This window comes from Amblyomma americanum, chromosome 4 (assembly GCF_052857255.1).
Source record: "Amblyomma americanum isolate KBUSLIRL-KWMA chromosome 4, ASM5285725v1, whole genome shotgun sequence".
Lineage (NCBI taxonomy): Eukaryota > Metazoa > Arthropoda > Arachnida > Ixodida > Ixodidae > Amblyomma > Amblyomma americanum.
In genome coordinates, this window is record NC_135500.1 from 101,649,201 (window position 1) to 101,668,128 (window position 18,928).

Genomic DNA, 18,928 nt, shown 5'->3' on the forward strand with positions numbered 1-18,928 from the left:
CCATGTTTCGGGGGATAGGTTGTATGCATAGCTTCTTTCTTAGCGGGTCTGGTATTGCGGCCCCAGGATTCCCGAAGGAGCGGGCGCAGACCTTTGCAGAGCTCACGCAAATATCCAGTTTGGACCCTCGGACTTGCCCTCGTTCCAACCCCTCTCTTACGCACTCCCAACAGATCCTCTTCAGACGCCTCCAGACCAGCTCTCCGTCATCCCCTCAGCTGTTATCCGGTTTATGTGGCACGTCCCCTGCATGCTCCCTATGCGGAGACTCTCACGCCACACTCTCCCACATCTTTTCGGCAGCCTTGCTGACCCGACACCACGCCATCTCGAGCTGGGAGGACTGGGAGGTCCTGCAAACGTCTGCAGACCCGACATCGCAGCGTGCTGCGGTCCCTCGGGGTACTGACGTCATGTCCCGACATGACCAACGTGATGCAGTGCGGGACCACGCAGTGGCCCAGGGTCTAAAACTCCATGGCTGCAAAAAAGTTTTCTGTCCGTCTGTCTGTCTGTGTGTCTTCCAGGTTTAGAATTCGGTAGGCTAAAGGCAAAATCTCGCAGAGTGATTTGTCCAACTGGCAACGCGAATGGCTTAGGCGCCCAGGTGCTGTGTGATGTCAGTGCACGTTAAAGATCCCCAGGTGGTCGAATGTTTTACGGAGCCCTCCACTACATGACCACTTTCTTCCTTTCTTCTTTCATTCTCTTCTTTATCTCTTCCCTTACAGCGCGGTTCAGGTGTACGCGGAGATGTGAGAGAGATACTGCGCTATTTCCTTTCCCCAAAAGCCAATTTACAGTTGCTAGCCTTCCTCACGCCGCGGTTGAGGTGTCCACCGAGAATTGAGACAATCCGGAGTTCCCGGGTTCGAACCCGACCGCGGCGGCTGCGTTTTTATGGAGGAAAAACGCTAAGGCGCCCGTGTGCTGTGCGATATCAGCGCACGTTAAAGATCCCCAGGTGGTCAAAATTATTCCGGAGCCCTCCACTACGGCACCTCTTCCTTTCTTCTTTCACTCCCTCCTTTCCCCTTCCCTTATGGCGCGGTTCAGGTGTCCAACGATATATATGAGACAGATACTGCGCCATTTCCTTTCCCCAAAAAAACTAATTATTATTATTATTTTACATAAATCATATTTCCACGTGACCGTAAAGTGAACGTGTGTCTGAAATCATGGTGTCAGAACTGGTTCAAATACCCTTGGGCGAATATTCATTGTATGTGAGACTTTGCTTAATGAAGCATTGCAGGCTTCTGCATAAGAAAAGTTACTGCTCCCCGTTTTAGCATGGCAAGATATTTTTTCAGGCATTTTTGAAGCAATCGGACACGAAAGCAGTGCTCCTAAGCGTGTTTCTTGGAATATCATCCACCTCCAGCAGCATCGCCCTTCTCTGGCTTTTGTAGTAGTGCTTGCTTTCTGGTTACGTTTTCACACATATCCTTAGAGAATTAATAGGCGACGATTGTTATGTGTACGCCGAAATCTGCGTTATTAATGCGGTTATGAAATGTCTTTTCGGGCCCAAGAATCTTGTGGCGTCTCTGACATTGATTGTGCGACAATAGATTTGCCGCGGTTTGGTTTCCGATCCGCGCCGGCGTGAACAGGTCAGCTTCGCTGGCTACTGCACAGAAGCACGACGCTATCGCCACGGCCGATCTCACCTAATTATGATGATGATGACATGAGGCCTGTGGCACATTCATCTTCATCTTCTTCGATCTGCATTGTGAATATATCAGATCAGCTTAACCTCAACCAGAGGTCAATCTGAGTCTAATATCGCCGCCATACGTGCCGACGGCCCAGAAAAGCAAAACCATGAGCCAGCCAGGGTAAACCTATGCTTTCGCACGCGAACTGGTGTTTTGTGCATATTTAAGGCTGTCTTTAATATAACAATGCTTTGTAAACATTCTTGCTTGGGCCTGAAAAAGGGCCTGATGTATGGTTAAATAAAACAATATGAGGCCAACATATCCAATTTGCAACACTTGAAATTGTGGCCAAAATATTCAATTTGTAGCGCACTTGGAACGCATTTTCTAATTATTGGGCACTAAATTCTCACATTGTGACAAAGTCGCAATTTTAATCAGGTATCTAACAATTTGACTACATAACGCTAAGATAATCTCGCGCCTCTCCTATCAAGGAAATTGTAAAATGGTCCTTGTGGATGTTCTTTCAGCTCCTGTGATCTCGCTACATCTGTGAAATCAGATATTGCTTACAGGCGTGGGTGCCTGTATAATTAGACTGCTCACTATCTCTTCTACGTACCATGTACGAACGCCAGACATTTTCTGCCTACAACAGAGCAAGTCGCCAGAGTCGTGCGAAGAGTCAGCCGTAAAAAGAATGGGATGAGAGAATAGGATACCCTAAGACTCAAAGACGGTCTCGTCACGAGCAGGGTAGCGTACGCTCTCCCCTACCACGAACTAAACAAGCAAGAGACGCTATAAATGGACACCATACTACACACTGCCTACAAAACGGCTCTCAAACTGCCAATGTCAACACCAACCGAAAAGCTAGTGGCACTGAAAGTAGAGAACACCTTCGACAAACTACGAGAAGCGCAGTGTAGTGCGCAACTAAACCGGCTCACTCAAACCAGAACGGGAACACACCTAATTGAGAAATTAGGTCTACCTCTCTACACACAAAAACACAAAGAGCAGATTAATAATGAAGACAGAAACAACACCCGGGTAAGACCCAATTATACACCAAGAAAGACGACAAGCCAGAGTCCGAGCACTCAGCAGCGGATTCGGCGACAATTCCAGCGTAGTCTACACAGACGCAGCCAAGTATCGATACCAACGCAAAGAGATCGCCGTTGCAACAGACGAAGGAGAGAAAGAAATAACCAGAGCAACGGTAAACAGCCCAAGCATGGAGGCAGATGAAGAAGCCGCCATAGCTCTGGCGATATCGCAGGGCAACGCAACAGGACAGAACCTCACGATAATGATGGACTCTAAACAAGCATGCAGAGATTTCACCAGAGGCAGGATGGACAGGATCGCCAATCATATTCAACACAGGAGGAAAAGACACATAAATACTAAACATAATATAGTATGGGTCCCGGGAGATAAGGGGATGAGGGCCAACGTGGCAGCCGACGAGTTAGCTCGAGGGTACGTCAACCGAGCAGACTCAACACTTTGCACCACGAGCACCCTTGACCGCCTTACCACCCCATACTCAGACATACTCGATCATTTCAGGGGTCATCGGAAACGCTACCCAGCCCCACACAAAAGGCTATCAAAAGAGGAGGCGGTAGACTGGCGGAGGCCGCAAACCGTTGCCTACCCGCACCTGCACAAACTACATAAGATTTTCCCCACACAATATTCAGACGAATGTCCATGGTGCCGGGGTAAACCTACACTAGATCATGTCATATGGACCTGTCCTAAGGTAGATTTAGAGCCTGAAATAGCCCAACCGAGTGTGACGTAGTGGGATCACTTGCTGGCCAGCCAGGACGAGGAAGCACCATTTTTTTTTGTACGCAAAGCGATGCTAGCAGCTGTCAAGTGCGGCATCCAGGACCGAGGATCGACCACGGGGCCCAGTGACCCGTAATGGTGAAGAAGATTTGAAATTGGTCGACAATAAAGTTTTTTCCATCCATCCATCCATCCACCCATCCATCTATACATACATACATACATACATACATACATACATACATACATACATACATACATACATACATACATACATACATACATACATACATACATACATACATACATACATACATACATACGTAGTACGTACGTACGTACATACATACATACATACATACATACATACATACATACATACATACATACACACATACATACATACATACATACATACATACATACATACATACATACATACATACATACATACATACATACATACATACATACATACATACATACATACATACATACATACATACATACATACATACATACATACCTACATCCGTCCGTCCGTCCGTCCGTCCGTCCATCTGCCTAAAAAAAGAACCATTAGCTCTCGCCTAAGCACCCGTACAGTATTAATAATTATAACTCATGCGCCAGTGCACGCCGAGCAACAATGAGGCGACGGCACGAACTATAACAAGGGCAAGAGGAAAGCCCTTCATACGCTGATCAACATTTCGATTTTATTTAGTGCCCGGGTTTTAACCCCACCGTGGCGGCCACGTTTCGATGGACGGGAAACTCAAAAGGCGCCCGCGTGCTGTGCGATGCCAGTGCACGTTAAAGATTTCCAGGTGGTCGAAATTAGTCCGTAGAACTCCAGTTTGGCTCTTATTTCGTCCTTTCTTCTTTTATTCTCTCCTTTATTCCTTTCTTTACCGCACGGTTCGCGTGTCCACGAGATATGTGAGAGAGTTACTGCGCCATTTTGTTTCCTCGAAAACCAATTTTCATATTACTTTTTTTGTTTTCAACCACTTGGTCATCGGACTTCGACTTTTCTTCGAGACCTTGGTAAAATTTGCGCTGTCAAGATTTCTATCTTGTCTGCTGTGTGATGTGGCGGCTATAGGGCGAACGAGTAAAGCGCAGGTATATACGCTGCAACTCGGAGTAGAAATAGGCTGCCAACGACCTAAATATTATTTCTGGGGCCCACCTTCTATCCTAGCAATTTTAGCGCGTAGACGCCGCAGTTTTCGGTACGACACAGCTTTAAGGGTTCCGACTGCGTAGCTTTCCGGATGCGGGGCATGATTTTTATGGTATTATATGCTGCTATGTACTGATCAGCGCAAAAGTTAGCATCAAACTCAGGGAACAGTGGTTTTGTCGTTGCATTTAGCCCTGTGTCAGTGGGTCACCTTCTAACGTCGTGCTTTCAGTGCTACACTTTTAACGCCATTCTGTAGCGCCAGCGGTCAGTGTCCTACCCTAGTAAACGAAAAATGTGGCTCTTTTACTAGTACGTTGTGAGCGGTCGCGTGCGTAAACCTTCGTAGTAGCTGGGGTATGCTTTACTAGTCGTAGCCAAATTGGCATGCGCAACATTTAGAAAACTTCCCACATACCCAAAAAACACAAAACCTCCCAAAATCTCCCAGAAATATCCCATCAGGACATTTGTAATGTCTCCAGGTGGTTCTATTTTTTCCCGGGGACTTCCAAAAAACGTCCCCACAACTAGCCGTGTCCAAAAAGTTGTACGTCCCATGGACAGCCCCAAAAGGTTAATGCTAGATCTCTCGGCTCTGGTTCAATAAAATTATTTCTTCTTTTTCATGCAGACTTCAGGCATCTAAGCGCACATATGTGCCAAATTTCAGGCATATGCTTACGTTACAGGTGGTGTAATACATCTGTCAACTCGCGAGAATGCTTGCTGGCTAAGCCATTCAGACTTACCTGTTTGCATGAAATGTGCTTTAACAAGGTGAAAATTTGGGCTGGTTGATGCATGATCTTGTGACGAGAGCAGCGCAGCACGAGACAAAGAGAGAGGCGGGACATGACGGTGAATAACAAGCAGGTTTTTAATGCACGTTCGTCGAAAATATACATCTCGCTCGTATAAGAAGGAAAAGAAGCATGAAAAACGCATACTTCATGCGTTAGCATACTTTCGATAGCGTTTTGTGACAGCGAAATTGATTATCTGCGTGCGTTGTCCTAATCTTTTACTATGTGTACATCTTATTCGTTAATCATGCTTCTGTCCTTTCCTTATTGCACGAGCGAGATGTATATATTCGATCGAACGTGGATTAAAAATCCGGTTGTTAGTCACCGTTGATTCCCGCCTAACTCTTCTTTGTGTCGTGCTGCGCTGCTCCCGCCACATGAACATGAAATGTGCTAGAATTTTACACACAAAAAAAATATTAATTCAAAAAGTCGCCTGATCCCACCCATATAACAGGAAATAGCAGCGCAATACAGATATAATTTCAGTTTATTAGATGTGCTCTTTGCATTTAAATGAATACAAACAGGAGACGCATATGTATGCACCATTTAACACACAATGTACGGAGCACTACGACACCAGCAAATAATAATGGCCAAAATTTTCTCTAGCTCTGTGAAATCTGAAAAACATGGAGCAATAAAAACATGATACAGGCTGAAAGTTGATGCACCTTAAGCAAACATTCTAAAGGGTACAAAAGCATATATGCACACGCAAAAGCAAACGCATGTAAAGAGCAACCTGGGTGCCAAAAGAAAAGACGATATGGGCGTACGATACAGACACGCAGTTTCAGGTTACAGATATTCTCTAGGATGAAACCTCCCTCTCGCTTTTCCTCTCGCACGAGCCTCGGAGTAATGTTGAGCGTGTTATCAAAACAGGAAAAAAAATTATTTATACGAGGCGAAATTAAAAAACGAGCATAAACCACATACCTTGACGACGTTCCCAACAGAAACACGGGGATGAAATAGAATGCTGCAACTATATATATGAGTTCAACGCAGCCTTCTGTCCTGCGCCTTCTCACGGCACAGCGAACGCTCAAACATACGCGTTACATCCTCGTTACACCCCCGTTTTATTCTTTGTGACTAAGTGTGGAGATAAAACTGCTTGGAGCCGGATGGAAAGGGCGGATGTCTTGAGGTAGGAGCCCTGGCTCGCCGCACCCATGGTACAGCAGACCACGCGTGCGGCACAATTCGGCGTGGGAGGCGACATAGAGGTGATCAAGGCACAAGTAATCCGGTGGGGGTGGGTTGGGAGTCAGCGACGCGAACACAACACAAACTATACCGCTGAGACAGGACGGCAATGTAGGTAGAGCAGGTTAATCCATGGGCACTCGCAGCAAGAGTCTGGTGGGCTTCCGAAGATCTATCCCGCCTATGACCGCAGTGGACGCCGCGCTGCCACCAACAACTCGCCACAGTCGTCGGAGGCGCTGAGGGATGCAGAGTGTGCGCTAGGAGTCGCGAACGATGCCTGTAAGAGCGCCCATATGGTGTAGGGCCGTGAAGCTGTGCAAAAGACTTGCGATGCGCCGAGCGCCGCTGCACCGGTTCCAAAAAGAATTATGTGGGAACGCCGAGGTGCGCGGGAAAGATGCCATGAATCCGCAGCTACGAAGTTCACGACATCCCAGTGATGAGAGCAAGAGCTGCTGCGCGCTGGGGCTTGTGCGCGAGCGGCTAGGGGCTGCGCGAATACGTGTGCGCAAAATGGCTTCCGTCCATCGAGGAAGCCAGGCGAGCGACGGGAGGCCCATTACTGCGCCTCTGCTAGACAGCGGCACAACGAGGACTGCTGGTAGTTGGAGATGCCTGCAGGGACCACCGCACCGTGCTGAAGCTGCAAACACTACTGAAGACGGGCACGTTGGTGACCGCCGCTCCCAGCGATGCGATGAAAAGGCAGACCGCCGTCGCCTGCCTGCCTGCAGCATGGAGCCGACAGCCCTCGAGAGAGATGCGGGGAGAACTGCGTTTCCTTCGGCTGTTCGAACAAAACTGTCTGATCTCTCAAAACGGCGAGTGCAAGCGCAAAACCTTCTCTCCCCGTAGCTTTTGGCGCGAGGGAGAGAGAAAAGGGAGCGAGGAGTCAATTTGTATTTTTTGTTGAAAAGTATTGATCCCAAAAACGTTCTCCCAGTTACTTTTCTGGGACCAAAATGCTATGATTTGTTTTTGTTTCTGCTTAACACCCTCGAAGACACCTTTCTAGGACATTAGTGGGCGCACTTCCCTTTAGTTTTTTTTTCTATGTCCTGCCTCTACGGTCTGGAAATGTTCGATAAATGTTGCACTGGGACAGGGACATTCCATCCTTTCTGGGCGCTCCTGGGGAGGTACGTTGTTTCCTGGGTAGTGTCTCTCGACTTTTTCTTAACAAATAAAAACTAACCGAGCATCGTGTGCTTCCCATCCCTCCTCCTTCAGAAAGTCCTATCTCAAGACCACATGATAAATTGGCCACAGGTGGCAAAATCGCGTATTTGCGAACACGATAATAGTCCATTTTAATATAGCATAATGTTTTAATATGGCACTGGTGCGATGACGTCGTACAGGTTTTCTTTTGACAGATGGGGTACTCCCAGTGCTACGGCAAAGACCAGGACATAATAAAGTAAAGCCTACCTGGTGCATCGATCGTTGCACTAATTTACACCAATAGGTGTGCCAGTTAAAGCTGCTACGAGCATAAATTACTACTAGCCACCACGTAAAGAGCTGGAGTGGCAGCCACCCGTAGGCAGGCACGATGTAAACAGCATCGTCAAGGATGCCACACATGAAAGACTGTCGCCATATCCTGCACTCACGTTACAAAGCTTCACATAGGTATGAGTGCCACATTATTGGAAGGTACGGTGACCCCATGCCGCTCGTTACAGCCAACGCAGCGATTGCTCAGTAATGACAGCTAACGAGAATAAAAATGGTTAAACAGGAATGCTTCTGGCGAAGGACTTTTGTTAATCGGAATCTTGGTAGTCAGGAAGAAAACGAAAGCTAAATCAAGAACATTAAAAGCCTTCCAGCAATCTCAAGTTCAAACAGCCGATTGCGCACGTGGAAGACGAAACCTGAAATGCACTTCACTACCTCCTACATCCCTTCCCTCACGAAGCGATTCTAGTTGTCCCACCAAGAGTCAGGCAGCGACTGCACCTTCACTTTCCTCACAATCAAAACTTTATTATTCCATTATTGTCATTCGCAACGGCGACATGGTCATGCAGATGCTCTTAACGAAAGTTTGCTGAAAATTACCGCCTATGCCATTCTTTTCCCCCTCAAGAAAACTGTTTGGAAACATTTTATTTACATATGCACACTTGCCAAGGTAACCGGATACATTGACATTCACAGGTGCGCATGACGCTAAGCATGTAAGGCGTGCCAGTTAAATAGGTACCATAAGCATATTTAAGCAACTAACAGGAATAGCTTGTGAGCAATTTAAGACAGGATAGCATACATTAGCGCCAGTTTGCTCTAAAGACCAGAACAAGACGATCGTTGTTAACAGAAATGAATGGGCATGACCACTGCCGGAGGAGCTATTCCTCTCCCATAAAAAAGAGTTCCCCTGACAAGAAACTGATCAGCTCCCTTCGAAGACGGCCAAGTATTGGCCACACAGCGCGGCTTGAAAGGCCACCAGCGACCGCGGTGCACAGGTCGAGACAAACTAAAAAGACCCGCAACAATGAACAGGCGAACAAAACCGCCGCTGGGGAAGCGGCCGCGGGAGACAAAGCTCGCAATGCCATGCCCACGGAATTCCGCTTGAACCGTCTGTCTGACTGTTGTTGCCAGGAAGAAAGAAAAAGAATGTGCACAGGCGTGCTCACTGGCTCAAGCCGAGCCACAATCGCTACCACGTACAGACAGTAGGAGAGTTGAAATATGGGATAGAAAGACAGGATAGTAAAGACGCGCTAAAGACAAGGCCGATCCCGTAGGTAGTGCAATACCGGGCCAACCGGTGGCGGAAGTGAAGCAACCTTCAAACTCTCCGCCACATTTCCAAAAATAAGCCCAATTGGACCCGTAAGAGATATTATACGGGGTCCGTAAATTCAATCCCCCGCTTGAACCGCGCGCCAAAAGACGCGCTACCACGCAGGTGACTGTAGCCTGGCGATTAGATTCCGGAAGCGGGCAATTCGGACAGGTACTGGAGCGTAAAACACCCCACCGCTCTAGCCGATCACAAGTAGGCAGCACTGCCCAACCAAGTTTTCAAACAAAGTCGCGAAGATGGTGTGGGAGAGGCATCGACGCTATGCGGCCATATTGAACGCCGCGCATCGGGGAGCGGCGAGCCGCCGGCACAACAGGCAACAGCGAGCCCATAATGTCTAACGCATGGTCTGCAACGATGTTGACATCAGGTGCTACTGCGCTCACATGTCTGAAAAAGGCCACTGATGTAGCATAGAAAGCGGTAGGCTACTCTGATTGGGGTTCATGATTAACAGGGGCTGAGGGATTCAAAAAGCGCAAAGAAAGGCCCAAAAAGTACCGCGCTGTGGTTCGCGCCGCAGAGGCATCCCCCAGCAGGATACGCAAAATGCTTTTCAAAGCTAACAACGAGGACGTGATGGAGAAATTTGGAAAGGCAAAACCGCCTCTCTCCCGTGGTTCTTCAAGAACACCACAGGCCACATGCTCAGTTCCGCCTGATCAAAAAACGGAAAAAAACTGTAGTCTGCGTCCGCCTCATGACGCGCAGAGGTAGTTTAGCAATGTGGCAAAGGTACCAGAAGGCACCCAGCACGACCGACTGAACCAGGTACCGCCTCTCAAGCAGAGGCAGGTCTCATGTCTGCGCCCTCCGCACACTAGCTGTAATGCCCTCTAGGACCAAAGACCACATACCATCCCATATTCCAGCACAGTGGTAGGTCACGCCGAAAATGTGCATCTGCGCACGTCGTTGCAAAGTTATCGCACATGTAGTACGTCTCTGAGGAGAACCCAAAAAAAGTAATTACTCTTCGAATAATTAAGAGCAGCCCCTGACAAGGAGGCGTACTCAAGAAAAACGTTTAAAGCTTCGAGCAGGTTGTGTTCATCAGCTAAGTAGATTGTGATGTGATCTGCATAAGTGGTGACACGCACTGCCTCAATGCATGGCAACGTCAAGTAAGAGAGGGTTGATTGACTGCCAGGAGGAAAGGCTCTAATACTAAGACAAACAAAAGGGGGGAGAGCTGAAAACCTGGACGAACGCCACGGGTCATCAAATGCGGTACTTTCCCAGCCATCGGGGAACAAAGTGCTTGAAATGTCTCTGTACATCTCTATAAAGAAAGGCACGAAAGAAGGTTGGAAAACAAAAGCATCCAGTGTACCGTAAATATACTCATGCCATAAAAAGTCGAACGCATTTTCTTGATCGAGGGAAACAAGAAGACCCTGTGCGCGCCGCCGTATAATATACTCTATGATATCTCGCGATACGGAAGATAAACTCTGTATTTCACGACTCGGGTTGGAGCAGACCAGGTGGCAGGAAATGAGGGACATAAGAATAGACCGTAGACGACGAAGGAGTAATTTTGGTAATACTGTATAATCTGAATTTAGTAAGGTGATAGGGTGCAAATATGCCGGACATGTGGAGAAAGGAGAGTTCTGAGGAATCAAGACAATGCGGCCTCTTTAAAATGAATCGGGAAAGACGTGCCGAGTGAAAGCGAGTTTTAACACTTGCGTGAAAATGGGACCTATATTATGCCAGAATAATAAATAAAACTCCACAGGAAGACCATCTGGACTAGGCCCTGAGCCTCGTTTCATAGAATCTATAACGCCTCCTTGATTTTACCTTGTGTTGGCAGATCCATACGGCCATCATGAAGTTCAGCGGCAACCTGCGGCAAGCTTGCAAAAAATGGATGTGCGGAAACGTCATCGCGATCAACCAGAAGAAGCGACTGAGCAACATCACGGAGATGGACCAAAAACGCACTGAAATTCCTGCCAACTGGCTGGGCCACAGCCCTGGCGGAAGGTGTAAAAGCAGGGACACCTTGAGGGCACAACAGCTCCAGGCGTGCAAACCGAAGCACCTCAGGATGAGCAGTTGGACTGCGTCGAACACGCCATGCCGCCTCTGTCAAAGAGGATGATCGTAAAACACGCTGGAGACGCTCGTAAAGCTGCTCTTTCAATGCGCAAATAAGCGACGATGGCGACGGGGTGCGCTGAGCTATACGCAGCTTCGCAGTAACTACACGCCCCTCAGCTGAGACGAGAGCATTAATTGCTCGACCAGAAGTTGCGCAATGGTGACGCCACTGCTCCTTCAGACGCTCCCAGTCACCAGGCGCAGCCACAACAACCGAAAAACGCAAAGCCCGTATTAGTCCTCTCGTGCTGTCGTCGTGAAGGATGTGCACATCCAAACGCCATGGTCAGTGAGAAGACACTGCAGCCGCCGGAACCCCCAGTGACAGAAGGAAAGAACGATGGTCTGATATGTATACCGGCGAGGATGGCAACGTCATTACGTTAGCAGCACACACTGTCTTCGAAAGGCCCGTCGGTACATAAGCGCTGTCTAACCTGCTCGATGATTATCCGCGACGCCAAGTCCACACAAAGACACCGCCATACAGGAGCTCATAAGCTTCTGTTAGCATAAACTGTTTGACTAGGCGGCGCGCGTCGTGCACATTCCAGTCTGGCCTGCCCCTACCAGGACCCTGCACATCAGTGACCATGTCGAGCACGCAGTTGAAATCGCCCAACATCACAAAGTTACGTCCTCCAAGAAATTACACATCTAGATGTTTAAAGAAAGAATTTATGAAATTAGAATGCGCAGGTGCATAGATGCAAAGAATTATCAGGCTAAGCGCGTTAAACGTGCAGTCGAACGCTAGCACGCGTCCAAGCGCATCGTGGGCAACATGATGGTCTCGCAGGAGGATGCGGTTCAAAATAAGAACGCCAACGCCGCTAGAACGCCTGCTGGCATACGAAAAGAAAGCATCGATGCCAAACCTGCGCTTAATTTCCAACACGTCACTGAGGCGAAAAAAATTGTTTTCTTGCAGGCAGAAGATATCGCAATACGATGAACGAGCGAAAGCGACCACCTCGGACTGCTTCATAACATTGCAGATCCCCTGCACGTTAAGAGTAATGACGTTAAAAGTAGTAATTTTGGAAATTAAAAATAAAACTAGGAGATGTGATGTCTAGGCAATACAATGCGCACCGCGAACGGCGCCAAAACATCTCACTATTTCTGTAGGGTCGGACGAGAGGAGGCACGAGGCCTCCTTGGCCGGCCAGCGCAAATGTCCGAGTCCGTAGTTGACGCATGCGGATGCTTTAAGCTCGAACTCAAATCGACCACCTCAACATTCGAATACAGGGTACAAGTGCCGGTGCTAATCCTCGATGTAGAAGAGGACGGCGACTGCACAGGTTCCGCATCAGGAGGTGGCCTTGGCTCCTGCTCAAGCGAAATATTTGTCCCGTCACTAAACCTCGATGACGAAGCAGATGCCGACGGCGGCTTCGGCTCCTGCCCAGGCAAGATGACAGTCTCGTCAATGACGAAGTTGACTGAAGAAGATGAGGACGCCAAGCTGCTCTCGTCACCGTCGGTCTCAGATATGTTAGCGTTGATTCTCAAAGCCGCAACGCTGGCTGCGGGCTGCCGCGCGGGCTCCGAGAGCGGCTTGTCCCGAGCATCAGACTTTCAGGGGCCCAATGGGCTTCGTAGCGGCAGGTACACTTGGAGAGACTGAGGCTGACAGAGCAGGCGCATTTACTGTCGGCTTGCTAGGTGCATCACTGGACGTTCAGCCGTAGGCACCTGTTCTTCCACACAGAAGCTCTGAGGCGCACCGGAACCACCCGCAACACCGCCGGTGCCGGAAACGCCGGGCTCCTTGGTGGCTTCATCGGCTGCCTGCGCGGCCAGCGGAGGTGCAGGTCGGGCCGCAGCCTCAGAGTAGGAGGGCTTGATCGTGCATGCCACCGTAGCGTGTGGATTACCACAACGTTGACACGGCAGCACACAACCCTGGCCTTGGTGCCCTAAGACCCCCGCAGAGGGCGCAGAACGGAGCCGTGCACTGTGCTCTATAGTGTGCAGTCGACCCACAACACCGACAGAGACGCTGCATACCTTTGTAGTCACATGTCAAGCGGTGGCCAGCGAGGTTGATGTAGTTTGGCAAGAGCGACTCGGGCTTGATTTTAATTCTGACGTACCGAGTCCCGGTGGTGACAGTGGGACGCGACCCCATAGTCTTGGCAAGGGCATCACATGGTGATCGAGCGGACAGAAAAAAAACAGTCACCTGAGTCACCTGCTGGCTCAGGGGAACGATGGCGACGCGTTCCTTGCCGATGAAGAGGCAGGACGCATAAACGATTGCAGCCATTGCGGCTCAACTCTTCACGGTTACTTGGTAATTGCGTCCACAGTAGTGGTGGACACAGTAAACTTCTTCCAGTCCAACTACGGAGGCTGTCGCATCAGCGAAATCCTCCGGACTAGCCCCCTCAGGGACAACGACATCAAAGGCAAGAGCCTTTGTCGGTGGCTGGCTCATCATATTGAGGCGCCCGCCAGCCGAAGGACACGCGAACACAAGGTCCCGACCAGAGGTTGTACACCGGCCAACGCAAGCCGGCGGCCAGAATACACAGCCGGAACAAATGTGCTTGACATTTGCAAAAAAAACATCTGTCAAGAAATCTGGCTATTGGTCTGCACAAATGAAACCTGAATCCGCTCTTTCTCTTCCCCCTCAGAAACCTCCCTCAAGTACAATTGTTTAACTTTCTTGCCCTCCCGTACTTTGAACGTTTTTATGAACAAATAGGTATACTCCGACACTTTTGGAATCCTGCCTTCAAAACTAAATCAGTTGTTGCCAGAACCCTACATAAGGGACAGCCCCACATTGTCCCCAAATACTCAACCGAGTATGAGAAAGCACGTGGAGGTGGATATGTCTCTGAAATATTTAGTAGACTTCATGATCATGTTTTGTCCGCTACTTAAACCGCCTCACAACGGATGTCAAAATCTGTGATAATTTAAGCCCAAATGACGCAGAGAACACGTGATTTGCAGTTTTTTTCTTTTACACTGTGTATTTTTTACAATTTGTGTTTCAGTGTGCGTACACCTATGAAATTCTTATTGCCTTTACTTTTTGTGATAACGTGATAACATGCCGATGCGTCCATTCTGTGTACCGCGTTGCAGACACGTGCCGATAAGATCATCGATTGTGTTATCGTGTGAGGTCATGTGATTTTCGACGCCCTTTCCCACTTGACTATATATGTGCCCTGTTCTTATACGCTTTTGCTAATGAACGTTTGCCCCCGGCTTCGACGCCTCCTACTGTGAACGTTACAGTGGGGACGAGGCACGGTCTAACCCTGCGAGGGGAGGACGGACATTGTTCGGGAGATTGCTTTCGGCAGTCGCGTCGGCGAGTTTAAGCTAAACGGGGATTTTTCATGGGAAGAATACGTGGAGCGCATCGAGTCGTGCTGCGCAGCGAACAAGCTGACGAGTGACACCGACAAGAGGGCAGCTTTACTGAGCTGTTGTGGGGAGGCGACGTACTCTCTGATAGCAACCCTCGTAAAACCTCAACGACCGCCAAGTGTCAAGTACCTAGTCATCGTCGACGCCGTGAAGGACCACATCAATCCGAAGCCTTCAGAGTTGTACTCAAGGTACGTTTTCTCGAGGCGAGGCCAGCAGTACGACATATCAGTAGCTGACTACGTCGCATCCTTACGCAAGCTAGCTGAGAACTGCGGCTTTAGCAACAAACAGCTGCCCTTAGATGTAATGTTGTGTCGCCGCCTGGTATTCGGATTGAGGGACAGCGTTGTTCAGCAACGGCTGCTGACAGAAAAAACTTGACGTTCAAGAGTGCTTACGAGCTCGCAGCGAAAGCGGAAATAGCCGCTAAAGAGCAACGCGTAATGAGCAATCATAAGCAGGCAGCTGTAGACATGACAGCAGAAGTGAGCACGCCCCCTAAAAACGAGCAGGAGGAAGAGAACCGCGTCAGAGCATCGCGTCAAGTTCCGGACGAAAGGTGTTCCCGATGTGGCGGCAAGCACGAAGGGCATCGCTGCAAGTACCCGAACGCGATTTGTTTCAACTGCTCTAAAAAGGCGTCTAGCCAAGGCGTGTCGAAGAAAAAAATGCAAGTGCAGCATCAGCTGGAGACTGCATCCCCGCCGTGGCATACTGAGTACGACGCTCTACTCTGCATCAGTCAAGTAACGAACTCTCCCAGATTTGTTGTCACCCTCAGCACTGGTGTTCAGAACGTACAGATTGAAGGCGACTCCGGAGCAGCTAGGTCAACTATCAGCCGCAAGGAATATAAAAAACTGCAAGTCGCTAAATGTATTGGCCTGGAATAATCAGATGCTCAGCTCGTCACCTGGCTGAAACAAGGCCTTGACATTCTGGGAAAAGTTAGGGTTCTCGTAGAATTCAGAGGGCGAAATTGCGAGTTGCCGCTAGTGGTAGTGAGAAATGACGACGGCACACTTCTAGGCCGTGTCTGGTTCAAGGCGTTAAGGGGAGATGCTACCCGGAGACACTTTTTTTAAAATACATAAGCTAGAGCAATGAAACTCTGGCTCCTTATAGAGTTTTTTATGCTGGTTTCAAATATATATTTAGTTTTATTGCAAGTTTCATAGTTTTTGTTCTGTGCTATGACAAAGTGCAAAATATACGCCTTTTTGCCCCCCCTCTTTCCATCATTAAACTTTCATAATTATGAACCACCCATGGTTCATATTCTTCCACATGCACTATAGAATGCCAAAAACTAAGTAAGAAGAGCACATAATATATCATATCCACATGAAAAATTTGTACTTGGGAAGTCTCCAATAACCCCAACCCCTATATCTGTTTACTTGAAATATGTGACATATATATAAATAATATTGACATTTAAATAAAATAATGGTATTTCTCACACCTTAGAGAAAATGTGGGTAAAATTTCATCCAGATCCGAGCACTAGAAGTACCAAAATCAAGGTGGGCAAAGTCAAAAACGTGCCAGAAATTGCATTTTGAGAAAAACGACTTTGAAGGTTAGAATTAGAGTTTATTTACAAAAGAAGGCCTGAAATGTGATTAAAATTGCACAAGAAAAGAGTCAAACTGTTCCTTCAGCAGCCACTGCCACTAAAATGAGCCAGCACCATAGGTTTCTCCCTCACGGCGCTTGCACGCAGAGTCGTCGGCACGAGACTTATTTCTCAGCATGCACCGACGCGCTCTCGACTCTGCTGTCTGTTTGGCAGACATCTTTTTCTGGCGCATGCTGTCTCTTGATGAGCCTAGTCCAACTAAATCTTGAGGTGGAAGCACGCCCAGCTCTTCCAGTACACGCTCAAAACTAGAATGCCCTCTGTTGAACCAGAGAACTGCCAAAGCAGTGGCCATCTCCACCACAAACCTCGAAGCAAACCGTGTTTTAGGACAGAGAAGCCATATTTTGCTATTTAGTGACTCCGCTGCATTCTGAGTTTTGCCCTGAACACAGCGGGCCAGCAGCTTCTCATCGGTAAGCCTCTTATATATAGGAAGTATAGCTTTCCCCTGGGCTTTTGTGAGCAGGGGTGTGTGGGCTGGTGCAGCTTCACCTAAGGCTTCGGCACGCCTATGCTTGCACCAGGATGCTGGTCCATCTGGGCAATATTTATGGCTGCTCGCACCATCTGATGAGCAAGAATGAAAGTAGGAAGCCCAAATCGCCTGGTGCATTCCTTTCACACTGCCCCTGTTGCTTGTGATAGCCACCTGATAATAAGTAGTCAACCTCTGAATGGCAGGTTCCTTCAGCTTCTCCCCTCTTGGGAGTGGCTCTTTCAGCTTGCGAAGAGCAGTCCCAAGGCGCTTCGCCACATGATTGGTGCAGTCCTCTTTCTCAATGGCACCACCATAAACATTTGCTTCGACAACAGCAGCGTAGGCTTTCGAGTCACCATCACTCAGGAATTTTTTAAACTGCAATGGTGTGTCGTAGGATTGGCTCCTTCGCCATATCCGCACTGCAGCTTCAGCTTCCATCGCATGGGATGAACAATCAACATTTCGTTCGCATACAGGGCCATGAAAAGCTTGCCAAATGTCTTCATTTGGCAGGGCCTTGTGTCTGCTGCACGCTAGGCAGAAGTTGGACAGGACTTCAAAGTCCAAACAAAGTCCAGTGTCAAGGGACACAACAGTTCCAATTCCATTGTGGCTTTTATGGCCTCGTTTGTGCCATGTGCCATCATACATAACGGCAATTTCATCGCCGCCTGCTTCACTGTGTGTGATCTGTCTGGACCGCGCAAGATTTTCGGACACGGCACTCATTGCCGCATCACGAACTTTCCGGGTGATTGCAGAAAATGATTTGTGGTGCATTGGCTTTTGCAGGCCAAGAACTGCAGAAAATCGAACTAACTGCTCGTAGCCCATCCCCACCGAGCGCGCTGCCACAACAGTTTTCACATTGACAGCGAAGGCATCGCGCGAGCTCCCGCTGTCATAGGCTCTGCTTGCCCTCGGTCCGTCGCCTGCCACACTCGAGCTGGCCTTCCCGCCTGAAGAAACTCGCCGCGATGTGTACGTCGCCGAGAGAACACTTTCGGGGCACGCACTGTTCTCGCAGCGTAGCTCAAGGTACGACGCAAGTCCTTTGCGTTTGTCGGCCGATTCGCAGACGCGCATTTCCGAACGTCGGCACGTCGGACAAACCGCACCGCGCGCAAGAAGGCTCAGTGCCGTCAGGTCCGTGAGCACAGACGACTCCTCATCTTGCACTCTTTCTTTGTCGTCAAAGAGTCCAATCTTCTTTTGCGATGCACTGACGTACTCCAACGCCGCGTCGAACTCGCCGGATGAAACGGCGTCGCTGTCGCTAGGCCTCGCGGCCGCGGGTTCACTTGCCGTTGGGCGAGTCTTCACCGTCGATTTTCGTCGCCGTCCTCTAAATTTATGCTTGGATGCATGCTTCACTGGCCGGTGACTACGCCTGCTACTGCCGCCTTCATCCATAACGAATATAAATTTGAAAAATGAACGTCGTTTGGCTACGCAGCTCGGAGAGAGAATGGACCCAGCAAGTAGGCTTCGCCACACGCAAGTGCGCAGCGGCCAATGGCGATCCCCGATCCGCACCACGTGATTTAAAAACCAGTCACAGCTCTCAAAAAACTCGGCACGCGCATGCCTTTTATTATTATTTCTTGCATCTAGCTCCAGGTTTGTTCAAATGCGTAATGGACACAGTCCTCACGGGTTTACCGCAAGTAGGTGTGTACCTGGACGACATTCTGGTGGCCAGAAAAACCGCAGAAGAGCACAGCCGAATGTTCGCCGAGGTTTGCGAACGAATTGTAAAAATA

General features: G+C 48.8%; 1 protein-coding gene across 1 annotated transcript; it reads right to left on the bottom strand.

The window, feature by feature from the left end:
- Nucleotides 1-16,119: 16,119 nt before the first annotated feature.
- Nucleotides 16,120-18,719, bottom strand: LOC144128181 (uncharacterized). Its single transcript, XM_077661316.1, has one exon. The coding sequence runs from the start codon at nt 18,576-18,578 to the stop codon at nt 16,716-16,718; it is 1,863 nt and encodes a 620-aa protein (XP_077517442.1). The 5' UTR covers nt 18,579-18,719; the 3' UTR covers nt 16,120-16,715.
- Nucleotides 18,720-18,928: the final 209 nt, after the last annotated feature.